Source organism: Neofelis nebulosa, chromosome 6 (assembly GCF_028018385.1).
Source record: "Neofelis nebulosa isolate mNeoNeb1 chromosome 6, mNeoNeb1.pri, whole genome shotgun sequence".
Lineage (NCBI taxonomy): Eukaryota > Metazoa > Chordata > Mammalia > Carnivora > Felidae > Neofelis > Neofelis nebulosa.
This window is the reverse complement of record NC_080787.1, coordinates 56426917-56446762: the sequence shown is the minus strand read 5'-3', so window position 1 is coordinate 56446762 and position 19846 is coordinate 56426917. Positions and strand designations below refer to the sequence as shown.

The following is a 19846-nucleotide window of genomic DNA, read 5'->3' as shown; positions in this document are numbered from 1 at the left end:
GAACAAATGTCTCACATTCTGCAAGATGAGATTATGGCAGAAGCTGAAGGTTGACTTAGCCCATCCTGGCTTATTTTCATATAATTATTAAATAAAATTCTTTGCTAGAAACGAGAAATTCATGAAATTCTGTATAGTATAGGATAGCGAGACAAGTAGAATCTGGGACTAACCCAAGCACATGGAAAACTTGGTCTCACTGAGATATGGAGGATTCAGATAGTCGAACTAACGAGAAGGGAAGAAAGTAAATTGTCTAAGTAACAATTTAGAATCATTGGATTCAAAACCATCTTTATCGTTATTAATTCATTTCTTCATAAGATAAAATTCTTACCCTCTCCTGCCAAGAATTTTTTATGGATGGCACAATTTGTAAGAAGCTGAGTACATTGTTCCTACTGTGTCAGTGTAAGATACACTTTCTAATTTAATTTATCTATTAAAATGATGACTAATATAATATGTGGTGATAATTCCCCCACTGTAGGAAGGAAGTATACATAAGTGACTCCAGTATAGCTTTGGTGATGAATCACTAAATTCTATTCCTGAAATCATTACTGTGCTATGTGTAAACTAACTTGGATGTAAATTAAAAAAAAAAAAAAAAAAGTTAAAAAAAAAAGAGGGGTGGCAAGAGAAATCTAAGCTTTGCTGGCTATCATTTGTAAGAAGGTAATATTTTAATGCTAAGAGTTAAAGGATTTATAAACTAATTTTAATGAGTTTGTTTTGAACTAATGATAATAAAAATATATTGATCCTCTTTATATTTGAATGATTATAAAGTGAGATGACATGTAATCAGTTTTATGATATTTATGGGTCTCATATTCATAACTATGGTTTTGTCAGGATATGATCCCAAGAATGTAATTTTTGAGCTGAACTTTAAATCTCTGCCTGGGAAATCTGGTCTTTGATGGGATTTCAACAACTCAATGAGCAAGACAAAGGGAATAAGGGAACTACTTACTGGAAGAGGTTTTACATTTGTAGGAAGTCTATTTTCCATAGGTTAAACATTTGAAATTATGGGAAAAGAAAAAAAAAAGCAAATCTAAAATGATCCATATTTCTGATGGATTTCATTCTTGCTTAGTGTGATTTCAGCAAAAGTAGCTATAGCCTGATGATAAAAAAAATGTAGGCTCTGTAGTCAGACCACTTGGATTTGAACTCAGCTGTCTTGCTAACTAGCCACGTCATGTTATGCGACTTAGTTAACTTCTCTGTGCTCAAACTGTCTCAATTGTGAGGTAAGAATCAGAGAACCTTTCTCATTAATTACATAATGTGCATAGCAGAGTACTTACCATAGTTCCTGTCACAGGTAAGGTCACTGCCATCATCATCTAGCATACCAGTCATGTTCAATCAGTGGTGGTTATTGCCTCCCAGGGGGCATTTGGTAGTGCCTGGGGATAATTTTGGTTGTCATGAGTTAGGGGAGGCTACTGGCATCTGCTGAGTTAGAGGCCAGAATTCTGCTAAAATTATTAAAATTCAAAGGACAGCCCCCACGCAAAGAATTAGCAGGCCCAAAATATCAATACTGTTGAGGTTGAGAAATACTGATTTTGAGTTATTCTGTTAAGATGATTTTGTTGGTTTCTTTTTCTACAGGTTTTTTTTTTTTTTTAATGCTCATTTGTTTTGAGGAAGAGAGAGAGAGCAAGAGTGTGCGTGTGAGCTGGAGGGGGAAAGAAAGAGAGGGAGAGAGAGAATCTCTTCACCTTCAGGCTCAACCCTGACAGTACAGAAACTGATGAGGGGCTTGATCTCAGGAACCATGAGACCATGATCTGAGCCGAGATCAAGATCAAGAGTTGGATGCTTATCTGAATGAGCTTCCAAGCTCCCTTGAAAATGAAGTTTAAAGGTCAAAAAACATTTTCACAGTGTTGCAAATAATGCTGATTAATCCTAACATTAAGTCTATACCTTTAAGCTTTTGTTAAGCAAACTATGAGTTACCAAGAAGCAGAAATCTCTATGAATAATATATAACTATGAGAAAAGGAAATGTTTCTGAGGGCATAATAAAATAAACTAACAAGTATGTTTGTACAATATAGAGTGAGAAAGTGAAATAGAAGATACTGGAAAAAAATAATGAGAGCAGGGACTGAGTGGGAAGAAGGGAATCTCCAGAACCTGTTTCCTTGCTCTCCTGCTCACCCCTACCTATCTAGTGGGTTTATAATTTTTTAGCTGATGTCAAACTTTAAATGAGTGAGTGAAAACTTATCCAAACATCGTGTATGAGTTTTGAAAGTTGTCAAAATTAATATTGCATTACACAACAGCTATAGATCATTGCCTTGAAAATTCATATGATTCCATATTGATGCATTTCCATTTGTGAATTTAGAGGAGATTTGAGGCTGGTAAAATGCAGAGCATTGAGTAATGCCACTCATTAATGCACTCTTATGACTTTCTGCCCTTACAATTTTTAACTAAAATATTCTCAGAGTGATGGCATTCCAGTTTGAAAGGGACTCCATTATCCAATCAGTTGTTTTGAATTCTTTAGAGAATTGTACTTCCAAGAGAACACTAGGAAGCTGTTGCCATGGCAACTACTTTTTCCATGATGGAAAAACTTCTGTAAGTGGTAGAGTAGAACTTCATTAGGTCAGGAAAAAAAAATGTGATATGTGGAGAAATATACTAATGAGTATCCCAGGTGACAGAGAAAGAAAAAATGAAAAGTAAAAAATCATTGGAAATTCACAACTCATAATTCCTATTAGATATTTTGATAAGCTTATAGCATGGGCGTGAACTCATGGCTCGAATTACTTACAGTAAGAGTAATATCACCACCACCACTACACATTATTATCAAGATGACGTCCTCTCTACAAATTTTCTTTGAGGACCTAGACCTTAGTCTTAAACCCTCAGTAAGACAGAGCATATATAAATGCTGAAGTTATAAAGAGAATTCTTTAATCGTATGTTGTTCCCATGGACAGTACTTTAAATGTAATCAAGCCTGAAAAGGCTGAAAGTCTTTGTCATCAAGCCTGAAAGTCTTTGAATTTCAGACTTAGGACAAGATTTGTTCCTCCCTACATTGTGGAAATCTCACGGAATGAAGAATCAGAAGACTGAGGTCTAGAATAAACATTTTAACCTTTGCGAACAAAGGTTTCCTTTTCTAGAAAGTATTATAAGGAACAAATGTCTGTATGTGTGTGAATAATGCCTGTTTATCATTTATTCTTGAAAAACATGAGATAAAAAAAAGGTAGAGCAAAGTCTTTGAGATACACAAATTTGAACCCACTAACACTTCTGTTGGTTTTGGTGTAGTTGTCTAAGGTCTCTGAGCCTCAGTTTCTTCAGCTATTAAATGGAGATGATAATTCAGTCACATAGTTAAAACCTCCAGTGGAGTGCTTCATAGGTCTTGTCACTTAATAAATCCAATCTTTCCTCCCCAGCTTATAAGAACAGGTATGACACACTTTAAAGAAAATCTAAGGCTGTATATAAAAGTCTGACTTGCAAAGTAAATACTTTAAAATTAGCCTCGTTTTAGCACCTCCCGTGGATTTATGTGTTTATGTTCATCTGTGGCAAAACTGAAAAGGATCATTGTACCTGTAATTTCCACCGTGAAATAATCACGAACATAAAAATATCATTAGATCAGGTACTTTTATGAACACTTTTATTTGAAATTATTTCCATGTCTTGATAGTTCTTGGTGGTAATGTAGCCTGTTATCAATTGATCCTTCTCTTCCTTTCCCTGCTGTTCCCCTTCACGTGATGGGCTTGGTTTGTCCAATCTTCTCAAATATGCCCTCCTTCTGGTGCCTTCTCTTATGTCCCTAACTCAAAATGGAGTGTGCTCTGCCCCTGTGGTTTTCATGTTATCACTTGGCACTCATCAACATCCTGCTTTGTTGTAGATATTTGAGTGGCATGTTTCACTACTAAATTAGAAGTGTTTTTGTGTGAAAGGCTGCTTGTTCATTATTACTCCTCACAGGGTGGTATAGTGCCCTATACTTATTACGCATTTAAATATTCAATACACATTTAAGGAACATGCAAATTATGCTATAAATAATATTTTTTTAATCTAGAGTCTATATTTTAGGATTTAGTGTCTTATAGTCATCTAACTAAAATGCATCTGCTACTATATATATATTAGTATTTATTTATTAGTATATATATTTAAATTTAAATTTTAGTTATCTTTGGATGTCACCACTACAATGTGAGACCTTTAAAGTCAAGAAGGTATGTCTTACATATCTGTTCATATTTATTTTCCCATTAACTATTGAACATCAAAAAAATTTATTTAGTGAATTAAACTAATGTTCTATAGACGTCATTAAATTTGGGCTTTATAAAGTCTCTCCAACTGGGGCAATGCCATATATACATATATATGTCATATATATATGTCATATATATATGTCATATATATATATATGTCATATATATGTCATATATATATATGTGTATATATATATATATATATATATATATATATATATATTCTTAACAGTGAACTGATTTGATTTGAAAGAGGAGAAGGGATAGAAAGCTAAGATGTATTATTGAGCGCTTGCTATGTGCAAAGCAAAATACCAAGTTCTTTGTATTTGTAATTGATATTGACTTGTTTTCTGATTTAATAGTGCTTTATACAGATTCAAAGAATGATCCTGTCCATGGGTAAGAGTGACTATAGTTTACCTGTTAAGGTCACATTTACTGTAAACCATCAAAATATATTAACTGATTGATAAAACATTTGCCAAATAGAGTCTGAGTTTGTAGGTAATGGAATGGAAAGGTGCTTTTAGATGTGTTGCCAAAAATTATGTGCACTGCAGCCATCTAATGAGCTAAAAATAGTTAGTGAACAGTCAATGTTTGTATCTTTTATTTTATAACACAGCTGGCAAATCTAATGTTTTCGTATCCTTCTGAATTAGTGAAAGAAGAAATGGACTCCTACATCTGGAGCAGTGTGGTTTGCAGCTTTGTTCTGATTTCTGTTTCTAGTGCCAGGTGTCCATCACCTGGGTGGGGTGTTATTTTGGTAAAATAGATCTCATTACTTACTCTCAAAAGAATGCTCTATTTCAGAACAATGCTATTGTTAATGGAACTTTATTTTTAGGGACCAAATGCCAAGAATGTTTTTAAACATTCTGTTATCCTTCCCATCAATTTAGATCAGCCAGACATAACATATGTGAGAAGTTATCTAAATTTTTCAGTAATAAAACTGAGATGATGAAAGCTTTGCTTCCCCTTAGGTATCATGCAGTATTGGTAACCAAGTTGTTTTCATTCTTTCTTTTTTATTGTTTAAGGCTGGTGCACATTAGTCTTGTGATACTTGCCAAAGTTCTATAGCATCATTGTTTGAGACTCACCATATGTGTCTTTGATCCCTGCCCAGTAGGTACCTTGGCTACATGCCAGTTTGGCACTTATTACTATTACTATTTTGATTTTTTCACTTGCTTCTGATTTTATCCATTCTGTCATCATACAAACCCTTAAAAAGCCATCTTTGGGACCAAAGGGACTCACGAAATGACCTGTTTTAACTGAACCCTTCTCCCCCAAGAACTTGGCACTTGAGAGGATTGATATGGTCAGTCCACCTAGTTTTGGTTCAACTGGTCTCTGGAATACAAACCCCTCCTCATTATGTATTTGAGAGCCTTTGTTTAGGATATAGATAATGCCCAACTATGTAATTTATTGTTGTCATTTTATATGGAGAAGAAGTAGGAAGAAGGATGGGAGGGGTTATAGAGAATATGTGACTTCAGTCTAGTTTTCTTTCTTGTGGATTCATCAAAATATTAGAACTCTACTGTAAGTTTCTCAGTTTCTCCTACTTAAACTTAATATTCTTAGTTCACTTCACCATCTCTTGGATTCTTCCTTTACTTTCCTAGAGGTGATAGGAACCCCAGAATGCATTGAAAAGTATGTGCAAACACAGGAATTATATAAAAAAAAATTCAAGTTAGAATTCTGATAAACATAGACAACTAAGCTGATTTAAAAAAAAAATAAATGTTTATTTTTATTTTTTTGAGAGAGAGAGACACAGACAGAGACAGACAGAGTGTGAACAGGGGAGGGGCAGAGAGAGAGGGAGGCACAGAATGGGAAGCAGGCTCCAGGCTCTAGGCTGTCAGCACAGAGCCCAATGCAGGGCTCGAACTCATAACCTTAGCCAAAGTTGGAGGCTGAACCTACTAAGCCACCCAGGCGCCCCATGCTGATTTGAAAGATGCCTTTCCTTCCCCTCAAACACTGATATCAAGGACACACCCAGGTACTAAATATTGCCAAAAAGCCCACAAGAGAGTAAAAGTCTGTATAGCCAGAGACTGGTGTTTTTATCACATGGGAATGGGATATCCAATAGCCATCTGAGAAAGGGAGCTAATTGAGCCAAGATCATAAACCATTAGGTCTCCAGAGGCAGTTTCGTGTGTACAAGATGGTGAAGGTTCATCTGTGAGTGTGTGAGTGAGAGATGAAATCCCTGCAAGAAAACTGAAGCCAAATTCCATTGTGCATGGTTTTAAAGATTCATAATATCCTTATGGTACCTCAAGCTAAGATGTTAACGACAACAAAAATAAATCCTAGTGCTGTTAAACCAAACTCATTGGAAATTCCAGCCAAGCCAAAGTGAAGCCATTCTTTAGGGATGTACCAATAACCCATAGAAGATTCCCATGGGGGGGAAACAAAAACAGAAACAGAAACAAAAACAAAAAACAAAAACAAAAACAAAAACCATTCACCAAGGATAAAACTTATATTAGTAAATTATGAACCACATGAGAAAATACTGTATATATGAAAACAAACTTTGTTATAAATAGAAACAGAAATTGACAGAAATACAACTATCATGGAAGATGTTGTGTTTTGGAGATTAATTAGACAATAATTTATAGAAACATTCACATGATCATATTCTAGCTACCCATCTCCCATTCAAAAATAAGTAAAAGGCTGTACTTTATTTTTTTAATTTTTTTAAATTTTTTTAACATTTATTTATTTTTGAGACAGAGAGAAAGAGCATGAATGGGGGAGGGTCAGAGAGAGAGGGAGACACAGAATCCGAAGCAGGCTCCAGGCTCTGAGCCATCAGCCCAGAGCCTGATGCGGGGCTCGAACTCACAGAGCGCAAGATCGTGACCTGAGTTGAAGTCGGACGCTTAACCGACTGAGCCACCCAGGCGCCCCAAGGCTGTACTTTAGAAGATTATTGAAAAATGCTTTTGATTATAAATGTGTATATGAATATTGCATAGCCATTGTCATCATAGTTTGAAAGAATTTAATTCAATGTTAAATGAAATGGTCAAAATGAAAAGCATAGATGGAAAATATCAATTTATTTTCTAAGATATAATATATTAAAATATTTCTAGCTTTAGAATGTTAGGTGATTTCATTGATATCTTCATGCATCTTTTGTATTTCCCAAAATGTCTACAATATGGAAAAAATATTCAAATGATAATACAGCATAGGAGAGCCCTATAACTTTGAGAATTGCACAAACTTTGATATTTCTGGAGTTAAGAATAAGTTTAGAAAATGGGCAGGAGATGAGACTATAAAGATAATTCAGAATCTCAAGAAAAATTGAGTGAAGTTTTAATAAACTTCTTTGAGATTTCTATGAGAAATCTCTAAGAATTCTAAGCTTAGAAATACTGATCAGGTATGTACTTTCAAAAACTTCTCAGGCTGTACAGTGTAGCTTTTTTAAGGTAAAATAAACCAGAAACCCAGGCTACAGTAGTAATAATAGTTAAATTTTATTGGGTGCCTACTATGTGCCAGAGACCATGTGTTGATGACTTTATATTGTCTAGCTCATATCATCTTTGCAACAGCTCTCTCAGGTGAGAAACTTTATCATCACCCATCTACATGTAACGAAACAGAGGCTAAAGAACTTGCTGAAGATCACTTAGTTCCTAAGTGGTGGAATCAGTCTCCCATCTCAGATACTCTAAAACCAGTTCTTGGGCTCTCCCTCACTATGCTATAGGTGGTGCCTTTCAAAGAGAAATGTGGCAGAGAGAAGGCAACAGAACAAAAAGAGACAATGGATGGGTCCAAGATATTAATTAACATCTCTGCTTGAGAGATTGGATTTTGAGTAGGAGCTTAAGGAGGGAAGGGAGTTAAGAACAATCCAGGAAAGACAGGTAATTGAAAGTTATATACATGATTTAAAAGTTACTTATATTCCCTAGAGAAAACAGGAAATTCATTTTTTAAATTTGCAATGAATTTTTGTGTCTTCTCATTATTTGAATGTTGAAATGCAATGAAGCAGAAATAGTTTAGTTCTGATGCATAATGAGAGTAGTATAGAGTGCAGATCATGTATGCCACACACTTTGTGATTTTTTAAATGTTTATTTATTTATTTATTTTTTATTTTGAGAGAGAGAGAGAGAGAATGAATGTGTGCACAAGTGCAAGGGTGCATGATCAGAGGAGGGGCAGAGAGAGAGAGAGAGAGAGAGAGAGAGAGAGAGAGAGAGAGGAGAGAGAGAATCCCAAGCAGGCTCTGTGCTCTGAGGGAGAGCCCAGCTCTGGCGTCGATCCCAGGAACCATGAAATCATGACCTGAGCTGAAATCAAGAGTTGGATGCTGGGGCGCCTGGGTGGCTCAGTCGGTTAAGCGTCCGACTTCAGCCAGGTCACGATCTCGCGGTCCGTGAGTTCGAGCCCCGCGTCAGGCTCTGGGCTGATGGCTCGGAGCCTGGAGCCTGTTTCCGATTCTGTGTCTCCCTCTCTCTCTGCCCCTCCCCCGTTCATGCTGTGTCTCTCTCTGTCCAAAAATAAATTAAAAAAAAAAAAAAAAAAAAAAAACGTTGAAAAAAAAAAAAAGAGTTGGATGCTTAACCAACTGAGCCATCCAGGTGTCCCACTTTGTGATATTGAACAAATATTTCTTTTACTGCCCTGATGGAACCCACATTTCTTGACCTGCATATGGGGAGAAAGAGCTACATTGCCTACCACAGTGCTTTGCTGTTATCTATTCTCATTTCGTCTAGAGCTTTTTAGATTTGTAATAATAGGGGTACATATTGAGAATTTCATTCTAATAGTAAAAAAGAAAGATGTACAATAAGGTAACTGTTCAAATTTATAAATTTTCCGCATTCATAATTAGCTTTAACGTCAAACTGTACCTTCCAGCAAAAGCCCATCTATTTTCACTCCCTTTCACTTGTGAGATTATACATTCTTAAGATATTTGGTCCTTATTATTGCTAATGATTTTGGTATTTATAGTTTAAATTTTTGATATAGCATTTCCCATATGAAATCCAGGATGTTAATCTGTGCCAACAAATATTTTCATATTTATAAGGCTTTTCTGTAAACAAAACAAACACTATATTACTCTCTTGAACTCATTGGGAAATGACATTTTCTGAAGACCTATCCTATTTAGAAAACTAGTAAGCACTAAAATTTACTTCTTGGTGTTCTTAGTACCAAGGAACATACAATATTTAGCTTATCTCAGAAGTCATATTTTCCAAAAGCTTAGGCTTCACTAATAATTATCAAAACTGTTTCAAGTTTTGAAGGTCTGACTCCATTATGAAGGTTACCTTGCTATTACTATTGTTCAAATTGGTCTTTTAAAAAATTTTCAAATCTTATGTTCCCTGTTATAGTATGACAACAGTGAGAAAAAAATGGTAATAGGCATTGTTGCAACCTAAATGCATTTCAGTTGTGTGGAAAATAATTAACAGTTGAGCTCTGCTAAAAATGACATAGAATCGATTCAGCACTATGAATATATGCCAATAAAATAGTCACTATCCGGTAAATAACAATTGGAATTTTTTTGTGCTTTAGAGAATTAAAGGCATCCGATAATTGCATGAGTTCAGTTTGGCTGCTCAGGGCATGTTCTCCAAGTTAATCTCCTTGGTCAAAGCCGTGGGGTCTAAGATCCCCTCATCCTCTGCCTTTTCCAAGGCTGTTCCAGTAAGGATCTACGTGATACCTCTCCATTCTATGCCTTTTTTGGTCTTTAGTGTTTTATTTCTATTACCAATGGAAATTTTACCATTCTCACAAGTAATAATGATTATGTCCTTATTCTGGGTGTTAAATTCCTTCTAAGTGTGTTATGCTGTTTCACAAGATAATCTTTGTATCCTTTCATCTGGTAGTGCAACATCAGCCAGCTTCTGATTTCTATTTGCTACAGCAACCAGTCCAGCTGACTGGTGTGCCTGGCCATGCACGCTTGGCTGCACAAGACTGTTCTTGATGAATGTTTAGTCACTCTCAAGCTGCTGAACCCACTCTGAAAAGTTTTAGAGTGGGTCCAGGTGATGTAAGTGTGCTTGTGAAAGGAGAGGAGGTAGAGAAATGGTCTGTTCCAGGACCATCTTCCCAATCCCCTCCACACCAAAGAGTACTCCTATTCAATGTCTCAAGGTATTGTCCCAAGGTATTTGTATAGCATAGTCGGTTCGAACGAATTTAGCCTTTAGGGCTTGAATAATTTTGAGCCATGTATCTCTTACTCAATTCTATCTCAGTGCTTAACTTGTAGTGCCAATTTACTGACAGTGTGGTGACCTACCAAGTTATCTGTGATATTTCCCCCAATTTTGTACTTTGTATATTCTCTTCTTTATTATACGGTGTTTTTACCTTGCAGATGCCCTCAAAATATTTTAAAATCGAGCTTACTATCATCAAACAGAAACTCAAATGAGTTCAAGGCTGGAGAAACCCACATTAAGCACGAAAGTCTGCAGCTGGGACTGAGCAAACTCACCGGCACAAAAACGCATGCGCCCTTCCTTTTATTTACACCCTTTCTTTCTCTTAGGATCTGAACCAGGTGAGAAGCCGGTAAGTGGGGCGTGTGCAGATAGCCCCGCACGCTGAGCGCAGTAAGGAAAACGCGCCACACTTGAGGAGCCGTGGGTACAGTTCCTTTTCTTCTCCGGTTGTGGGTGCTGGGGGCGTCCGCCGCAGGTGCCTCCCGAGCTCCCTGCCCCGGGCGCAGCCGCCGCTGCCGTCCGCTCCCCACCCTCTCGGCGCCGCCGCAGTGCGCGGAGCAGGGCTGGTGCTCTCCGCCCGTGGCCCGGAGGGGCGCGCTCCGGTCCAGCGCCGCTCGCTCCGCATCCCTCTCCTCCAGGCTCCTGGAGCACTCCCATCGCCGTCTGCAGTCCCAGGCCCCGCCATGGGGAATGTGCCATCAGCGGTGAAGCACTGCCTCAGCTACCAGCAGCTTCTCCGGGAGCATCTGTGGATCGGGGATTCAGTGGCTGGGGCACTTGACCCTGCGCAGGTACTACCTCGCGGCCCAGGGTGTCCCCACCCTTTTGCACACTGCCAGCTGGTCTCTGTCCCTGTTATGTAGCCACCGCACCCTAGGGCCCTTCCAACAGCGGTTCCGTTTTGTTAGGCCTCACCTCTTAAAAGATTCCCCTTCATCTCTTTGCTGCGAACATGTAGACCCGCCTCTATAGCTCAGATCCAGCAAGATCCCTACCTGTGGCCTTCTCCTGGTCCCCCAAAAGAAACTGTTTCTTTTCTGTTTTTCCCCTTGGAGGGGACCCATTATATAATCTTATCTGCAGGCATTCCTCCAGGGACAGTGCCTTTGTTTTCACTTCCTTTCCTGTACTGTGGAACAAAGAGGACACATTTGTCAAAATTGTGGCAGAAAAAGGAATGAAGCCAACATATAAGGCTAGGATAAAATGGTAGAATGAAATTATCTGTCGTACCAGTAATTATCCCTAATGTGGTACCAGTAGTTATCCCCCAATTTATGCTGGAACACACTTGAATAAGCTTGAAAAAAACATTGTAAATAACAGCAATTTCAAACGAAAATTTATTTCTATGTGATTCCTGAATACCCATTTTGAGACAACAGGCAACTTAATAGTATCCACATGTTTGCAGCCTAATGCACTCTCAAATGGCAGGTAGAAAAGAAATATATATTTGCTTTTTCTTTAAAAGAGGTCAAAATAAAATTTTGCAAGTAGTGACATTGATCAGTTTATATGCACGTTAAACCATGGACAAAGGAAGGAACAGTATAAGGGTTTAGCTCTTTTTTGTTTTGCTGAATGCAAAATGTTTATTCCTGGTTCATCTTGCAAACAAAATAATAACTTGTGTTAATTATTTTAGTAGGTAAACATTTTACTATGTGGCTTTAAATCAACTATCTTAATACTGGGTATCCCTTTTCCTGTAGTTTTACATTTAGTGTATTCTCCATTTAGTGTATCCTTATGTGAAATTGTAATCTTGTTTCTACAAATCAGAATTCAGCATTTGTGGATTCCTTCAAAATCAATCAGAAGATACATTGCTTCTGATTACTTAAAAGATGGCCACGGTCATCTGGTTCAAAGCCTGTTGCTGAGAATTCACAAAAGAGAAAGTTATTCTTGTATGTTTACATGTCTATTTAATTTTTTTGCATTCTAATTCGATTTTTATTGTAACTGTTAACTTTCATATTCAGTCTGTTATATAATAAGGAATCCTTAATTTTTATTCCCTAACTCTGAGACTTTACATGACTTTTGTTGCTGTGTTAACATTGTATTTCTCTCCCTTACGTTCTAATTCTGTGGGGGCAATGATGGAGGCTAGGCTGCTACCTGCGCATGTCTACTTTGCCCTGTTAATATGTGGAAGCAGGTAATTGAAAATGACTAGCAGTATGAGAAACAGCTATATGTTCTCTAAATACTGCCCTTTTATCCCCTGACTGCTTTGCCTGGGAAACTCCTATTCATTTTTCAAACACAGCTTAAATGTCACTTCCTTTGACCAACTCTTTGCCCTGTCTACAGTTGAAGCCCCATTTCTGTGCTCTCATGGCACTTTATGTATAATTATGTTTTAGTCCCAATCTTGTTGAATTGTAATTTTTAAATCTTATTTGAACTCACAGCACCATTGACACCTGGTACCTGACACCTGACACTTCACTCATTGCAATTGATCTCTTCCCTTGGCATCTGTTTAACAACACCTGTAACTGCTTTAAGGCCTACCTCTGTGGTTCCTAAATCTGGAACCAGCCTGACTTAGTGGCCTCTACCAGTCTGGGAAATCATCAGTTCCTCATGACTTCTTACCACACTCACAGTTTCAGTTACTATTTATATTGTGTGTGTGTGTGTGTGTGTGTGTGTGTGTGTGTGTGTGTATACAGTGTATTTATTTATCCAGATTTATTTTCCCATCTCCCTCTTAGACTCCAGTCCTCAAGTTCAACTGCTCATTTGACATCATTTTCAAATTGGAAAAGCAATTCAGACTCAGCATTTCCAAAACTAGATTTGTGTTCTCCCTCCCTAATCTCCAGAACTTCTCCAGTATTTCCTAAGAACCCCATCACAGTTCATTCCTTTCTATAAACCACAAACCAAGAGCTCTTTATTTTCATTTCCTACATCCAAAGTATCACTAAGTCCTGCAATTTTACATCTTGACTTTCTCTCAAATCCATCTATATTTTTCCAACTTTACTGCTGCTACCAATTTTAAAATGGCATTATCTCTCGTGGACTATTAACTAGTGAGGTTTCTTCAATCCACTGATTGTATGGCTAGTTGGGAGACTTTCTCTACTTCAAATAGAATCCTGCTGTTCCCCAATTTTACAGCCTTCTATGAATGTCCATTACTATTAGGAATGAATACCACAACTTTTAAAGTGTCTCTGAAGCTTCAAATGGTATTTTCTTTGCATCTCTCTGCAACACCATCTAGAGGTATCCTTTTGTTCTTGCCACAGTGGCCTTCTGTGAATTCTTAATAATGTTTCTTCTGGAACCACGATCTTTGATCGTTCTCTCTTCTGCTGGGAAGATTCTTTTCAGCGAATTAACTTCTCTTCACCCTTCAGATCTTCACTCAAATATTGTGTTCCCATGAAATCTTGCCAAGACTCTTAAGATAGGCAACCCTTGCTATCCTATATTGCTTAGTGCACAATTCATCATATATAATATGAATTATATATTTATTTCTGTGATTATTTGATGTTTAGTTCCCTACCAGATTCAAAGCATCATAAAAGTAAGGGAAACATATACCATTCTCAGCAAGTAACAGAATGTCTGGTTAGTTTTTAATGGCCAGTAAATACTTCTTGAATGAACAAATGAATGGATGTTTTTCTTATGCTTATGCGGACCATGAAATACTTGATAGCACTTGCCAGATCAATGATGGATACATCACAGTTCAATGATAAATATTAGTTAAATGAATGCTAATGTTAGGAGAATGAATACTTGGTGTCAATACAGTTTGGTCTTAGTGATAGAAGATGGATATTACTCTGTTTGGGTCTTACCTCTTCATCTCATAGAGGCTACTCAGGTTTGATGGGGAGGAGATTTGAAAATGGATTCTGGGGTTTGTGCAGAGACAGCAGAATGCTTAATCATTTGTTCACCATAAAATCTGGCAGAGAGAATGATGAGCAGGTCCCCTGTGATTTGAAACAATTTGGTAACAGTTGGGACACATAGAATGTTGTATTTTGAAAGAATCCTGCGCTAGGCAATCAATAGAAGATTGGAAACCTAGATCTTTTTCTGCTACCAAGTCATTCTGTGATTTTGTGTAGGCGATATCCTGGCTAGATCTTAAAATTTCCATTTACACATGAGTGGTAATAATGTATCCCTGATAAATTATTAGGATTAAAAATAAATATTGAGTGTGTGTATGTGTAAGTATACATACATTGGAAGTTTCACAATTTATTATCAAATACAAAATGGGTCATTGTAAATGAAAGGCTTACTGTACCACAGCTCCACTAATTAAATTCTTTGAGTTTCTAATATTTTGCTAATGGCGCTGGTTTTACAGAAGACTCTGTCAATAGACGAGGCTGTTAAAATAGATCATTCTATGGTTCAAGGTATCTCTTAAGGCCTGTTTGATTTCCTATGTGTGTCTCTTAAAATGGGTATGAAGAAACTGGCTTAATTGGTATGTTTCAAGGTTTTGATTCAATGTGATCAAATCAAATGTAACCTGGGAAAGCAATTCCTTTTTGGTTTCCAAGTGCTACATAAGCAGTATCTAAATTTCTTCTTATATTATTTTTTTTGAAAGTTTATTTATTTATTTATTTAGAGAGAGAGAGAGAGTCAGAGAGTCAGGCGTGGTGGGGCAGAGAGAGAGAGAGGGAGGGAGAGAGAATCCCAAGAAGCTCTGCAAAGTCAGTGCGGAGCCCGATGCAGGGCTCGAACTCCCAAAGGGTGAGATCATGACCTGCGCTGAAGTCAGACCCTTAACACTGAGCCACCCAGGTGCCTCAGTTTCTTCATATGTTAATAACCCATGTGACAATAAAATTCTGAACAATCTAAATTCTAATTCAAATGATTTTAAATGTATTAGATGCATAAAAGCAAAATTGTAGATTATGTGACATTAACTTTATAGTTATTGTACATCATATCCTGATTCCTTTAAGTTACATTGGCTCTCTGCAAAAATTGTGATTCAAAGAAAGGATTTGGTGTTCAAATTTCTCTAGAATTTTAAACTGAATATATTTCTGCTTAAATTTAATCAGAGGATAATGTGACTGCATGCTTTTTAGTTTGCATCTATGCAGTTGGTAGCACATTTACTAAATATCTTAGGACTAGGGAGGAATTTTCAGAAGAGAAAAAAATTCCATTTCACTTTTTTTTTCTTTTATTTGTCTCAAGTGTTTTTTCCCTCTTTTTTCCCTTCCATTTTGACTCCTTCCCCCTTTTTCTCCTCTTATAGCTTCTTTTGAAATGACCTATTATTATTAATTTTCCCCCTGCAATAGCTTGTTAATTATATACTGTTTTTACTATACTCTTAGCTGCTATCTATAAGATACCAACACACATCCTGGGATTATTAATTTTTTTTTATGTTTATTTTTGAGAGAGAGGGAGAGACAGAGCGTGAGCAGGGGAGGGGCAGAGAGAGAGAGGGAGACACAGAGTCCGAAGCAGGCTCCAGGCTCTGAGCTTTCAGCACAGAGCCCAATGTGGGGCTTGAACCCACAAACGGTGAGATCATGACCTGAGCTAAGGTCGTATGCTCAGCCGACTGAGCCACCCAGGTGCCCCAAAACAGTATTATTAACTATAGTTGCTATGCTTACATTAGATTCACAGAACTTACTTATAGCTGGATATTGGTATAGAGTAACAACTTAAAGTTCAAAAAGAAAAAAAGGAATAAAAAGATGATTGGATGCTTCAGGAAAAAATCATACTTTATGGAAAAATAGACTATCCCAATGGTTTTCACTATAAATAAAAATTATGAAAGATTTTATTTTTGAGACAGAGAGCATGAACGGGGGAGGGTCAGAGAGAGAGGGAGACACAGAATCTGAAGCAGGCTCCAGGCTCTGAGCTGTCAGCACAGAGCCTGACGTGGGGCTCGAACTCACAGACCGTGAGATCATGACCTGAGCTGAAGTCGGCCACTTAACCGACTGAGCCACCCAGGCGCCCCTGAAAGATTTTAAAAGAAGAAAATTATGCTCAACTTCAGTATCTGGCTTTAGGGAAACAATATACTACTTACTTATGTGTGACATAGTTCAGTAAAATTTTTGAATAAATCAATGAATGATTATATGGATAATCCCTTTATAATATTTTGTCTTTATTGATATGTTTATCTCAAATCTTTGATTTTATGGGCGTGAGGTTTGTAAACATATTTTTGTCATGAACCTTTTCTTTTTAATCCTTTGCATTGCATTATTTCTGTTTCATTCTTTTTGTCAATTCTTAAGCCTTTCTGGAAATCCATGTATTTTATTAGTTCATTTGAAAAGTATTTTGTAGGTTTGTTGATCCTCTTGTCTACATGTCTATGTTTGTATCTTTGTGCATATGTATGATGTGCCAGAAACTAATTTCTATTTCTTGAAAAAAAAAAAAAAGCCTACTTCTGTGTTTTTGAATTAACATTTTCATTTTCCTTATTTGAATGTTTAGCTCATGTAACATTAGTCTTTTTCAAAACATGTGAAGTGTCTTAAGGCACTCTCATTTGTCTATCATTTTGCTTTAAATGTCTCTTATAAGCTGCTTACCTGATAGTCTGTACCTTTCAGTAAGTGACTTTCTGTGACTGTTGATGTGTTTATCCTGTCTGCCACGTCTGCCAGCCTCACCACTTTATAGTTTTTATCTCTGAGGCTGTTTATACTTTTTAGTATTATTACTTGATATTTAAATCAGTATGATTGTTTGGAACAAAATATGTACTTCACAGAGTGAACTCATTCATCTTTAGCAAAAGTCTGTTTCATTATTACACCATGGCTCCTTGCATAGCACGTTACCAGGTATATGGCCATTCTCAAGGCTGTTTTTGTTAACATAAGATCTCTGACAGGTAGGTGAAAGTAGAGTCCAAAGACTTGTATTACTGATGAAGCCAAAGACTTTACTCATGGGCACAACAAAATTAGAAAGTTGAAAATACACATATTTGTGACCAGAAGCTTATAAAGTAAACAGTCACAAGCAGTGACGAGCCCTTTGTATGGCCATGCGATTTAATGGCTCAGATGAAGTTAACTTAGTAAATTTCAGTGGAAGTCGAATAGTGGATGGCAGGTTCATCAGGACCTTGAACACACTGCAGAACAATCTCAAAATGTGGGGATAAGGGAACAATAGAAAACTAAGTTCTCCTGGATTTGGTAGATAGGGGATATAAGTCCTCAAACAGAGATGAAGGACAGTATAGGCAAATCACATGGATCTCAAAGGAGCAGGAGTTTTTATAGGAGTAAAAAAGTGCAACAATTTTCAGGAAGTAATAGAAACCAAAGATGCCATCCATACTTTTGGTCATGAGCAAGGTGTAGGAAACTAAGCAGTCCCTATGTGAGAGGGTTCTAGGTCTGATGCTTTCCACACTAGTGATCAAGGCTTCATTTGAGACCATAAGATGATGGGAATGTTCAGTTCAGAGGTTATGAATATAGTGGAGTTTGTTATTACAGAGCTGTTTCCAGATGGAAAACTTAGGAGGCTTGAGTCTTCACATAACGAGAAAGGCAGAGAACTATGTGGGGTTCTATAGAAGAAGTAGATGGTTGTTGGGAATAATTTTTTGGAGAATGACCCAAGAAACAGTATTGTAAAATAAAGTGGGCCATCACGTGTTTGATCCTCAACAGTCTTTTGATGGATGTGGTTCTCTTTGGGTATCTTGGCACCTGTCAGGACCTGGACTTATTGCATTTTGAGAGAGTCCTCATCTCTCGAGCATGGAGACTGCACATCTTGGAGTCCCCTTTAGTTTGAATTGACTTACATGTGGTTTTGAAAAAAAAAAAAAACCAAAAACAAAAACCTTTTTGTCAAGGTTGTTCACATGTTGATTCCTGAAGGGAAATGCCTGGCTGGTGAATGAATGCTGAGATCAAGAACAGAAACCCTGATGGTTGTGGCTTGGTCTCTGTACCATTGGGAAGGATGCTCCTATGGATACTTCATTCCATACATCCCACATCCGAGATGCAGCTTTTATATATATTTCTCATATTTTTTTAAATTAAGATACAATATTTTGTATGAGTTCTGTATTCAGAACGCTTTTTAAGTTATATAGCTACTACTGTGGAGTATTCAATATGTACTAGGTACTAACTGCTTTGCGTACAATAACTCCTTTAATCCTTCCAACAATCCATTTTATGAACTGAATAATTAGGATGCAGAAGGGTAAAATAAGTTGTTCGTGGTCCACAACTAGTGAATACCAGAGCTCGGAATTGAATTCAGGCAGCTGTGGTTGCAGAGCCCCTGATTTTGCCTCCTATATCAGTGTTTCCTAAACTTTTCTGGTGATAGGAGTCACCTGAGGTGTTTATCAAATGTCCCAGAAATTCTGATTCCGTAGCTCTGAGGTGGAGCCACACCATCACTGTCTTTACATTCTTTTGTTGTTACTGTTGATGTTGGTTTATTTTTGCAAATACTGTGGCTGGGTGAGGCTGCCACCGCTGTATCGCTGCATCTGCTTTCAGAGGGGCTGCTGTCATATCATGTTTTCTCTGGTCTATCTTTCCAGAGCTCCTGGCTCCTGTCCATGAAAGACTCCTATGAGTTTCAACTTCCCTTCTGCCCTCTTTGAGGTTGAGACTAGAGTTCTGCCTGGAATAGAATTGCATTGGATACAAAAGGAAAAACAACTTGGTTTCCAATAAATTTCCTGTTCCCTTCAATCTCCAATACTTTCTGTCCTTGGATTTCTGTTGGCTCCTGTATTTCTTGCTTTCTCTTATTCCAGCTGGCTTTCACATCCTTCCCTCCCCCCACTCTGTGTTCTTGTTTTTTTCATTAGCTGTGAGCTCCTCCAAGTCTTCTGGCTTTCTTTATGCTTATTCACTCTGTGCTGTAACTTTCCCTGACCCTTTCTTCTCTCCTTGACCATCCCTTTCCAAGTTTAGCTTTTATTTTTGTTTCTTTTTAGTTTTCCTAATCAACTAAGGGGCTAGACTGTGCAGCACTGTAACTTTATGGGTCACTTTCATGTAGCAGATCATATTAAAGGAGATAAAGCAAAGTCATATATTTGGGGAATATTGTTTTTAACAGTAATTCTGATTTGAAAGTGATCGTCCAGCCTGCTTAAAGCCCTAATAATAAAAGCAACATGCAGAATTCTGGTTTCCTCCCGCAGGTCTCTCTATTGTTAGTCTAAGTGGGAGATGCAGATTGGCTTCTGCACAGGTG

At 37.4% G+C, this 19846-nt stretch overlaps 1 protein-coding gene across 4 annotated transcripts in view; it reads left to right on the top strand.

Moving 5' to 3' along the window:
* Positions 1-11276: 11276 nt before the first annotated feature.
* HMGCLL1 (3-hydroxymethyl-3-methylglutaryl-CoA lyase L1) overlaps positions 11277-19846 on the top strand; it is a 193777-nt gene continuing 185207 nt past the window's right edge. For 3 of the 4 annotated variants that reach the window (XM_058734300.1, XM_058734302.1, XM_058734301.1), the window contains exon 1: positions 11278-11385. In XM_058734300.1, the coding sequence (XP_058590283.1) occupies positions 11278-11385 (108 nt within the window). Of the gene's footprint in view, positions 11386-19846 lie in introns of all 4 variants that reach the window. The other variant, XM_058734303.1, reaches the window with a different exon arrangement.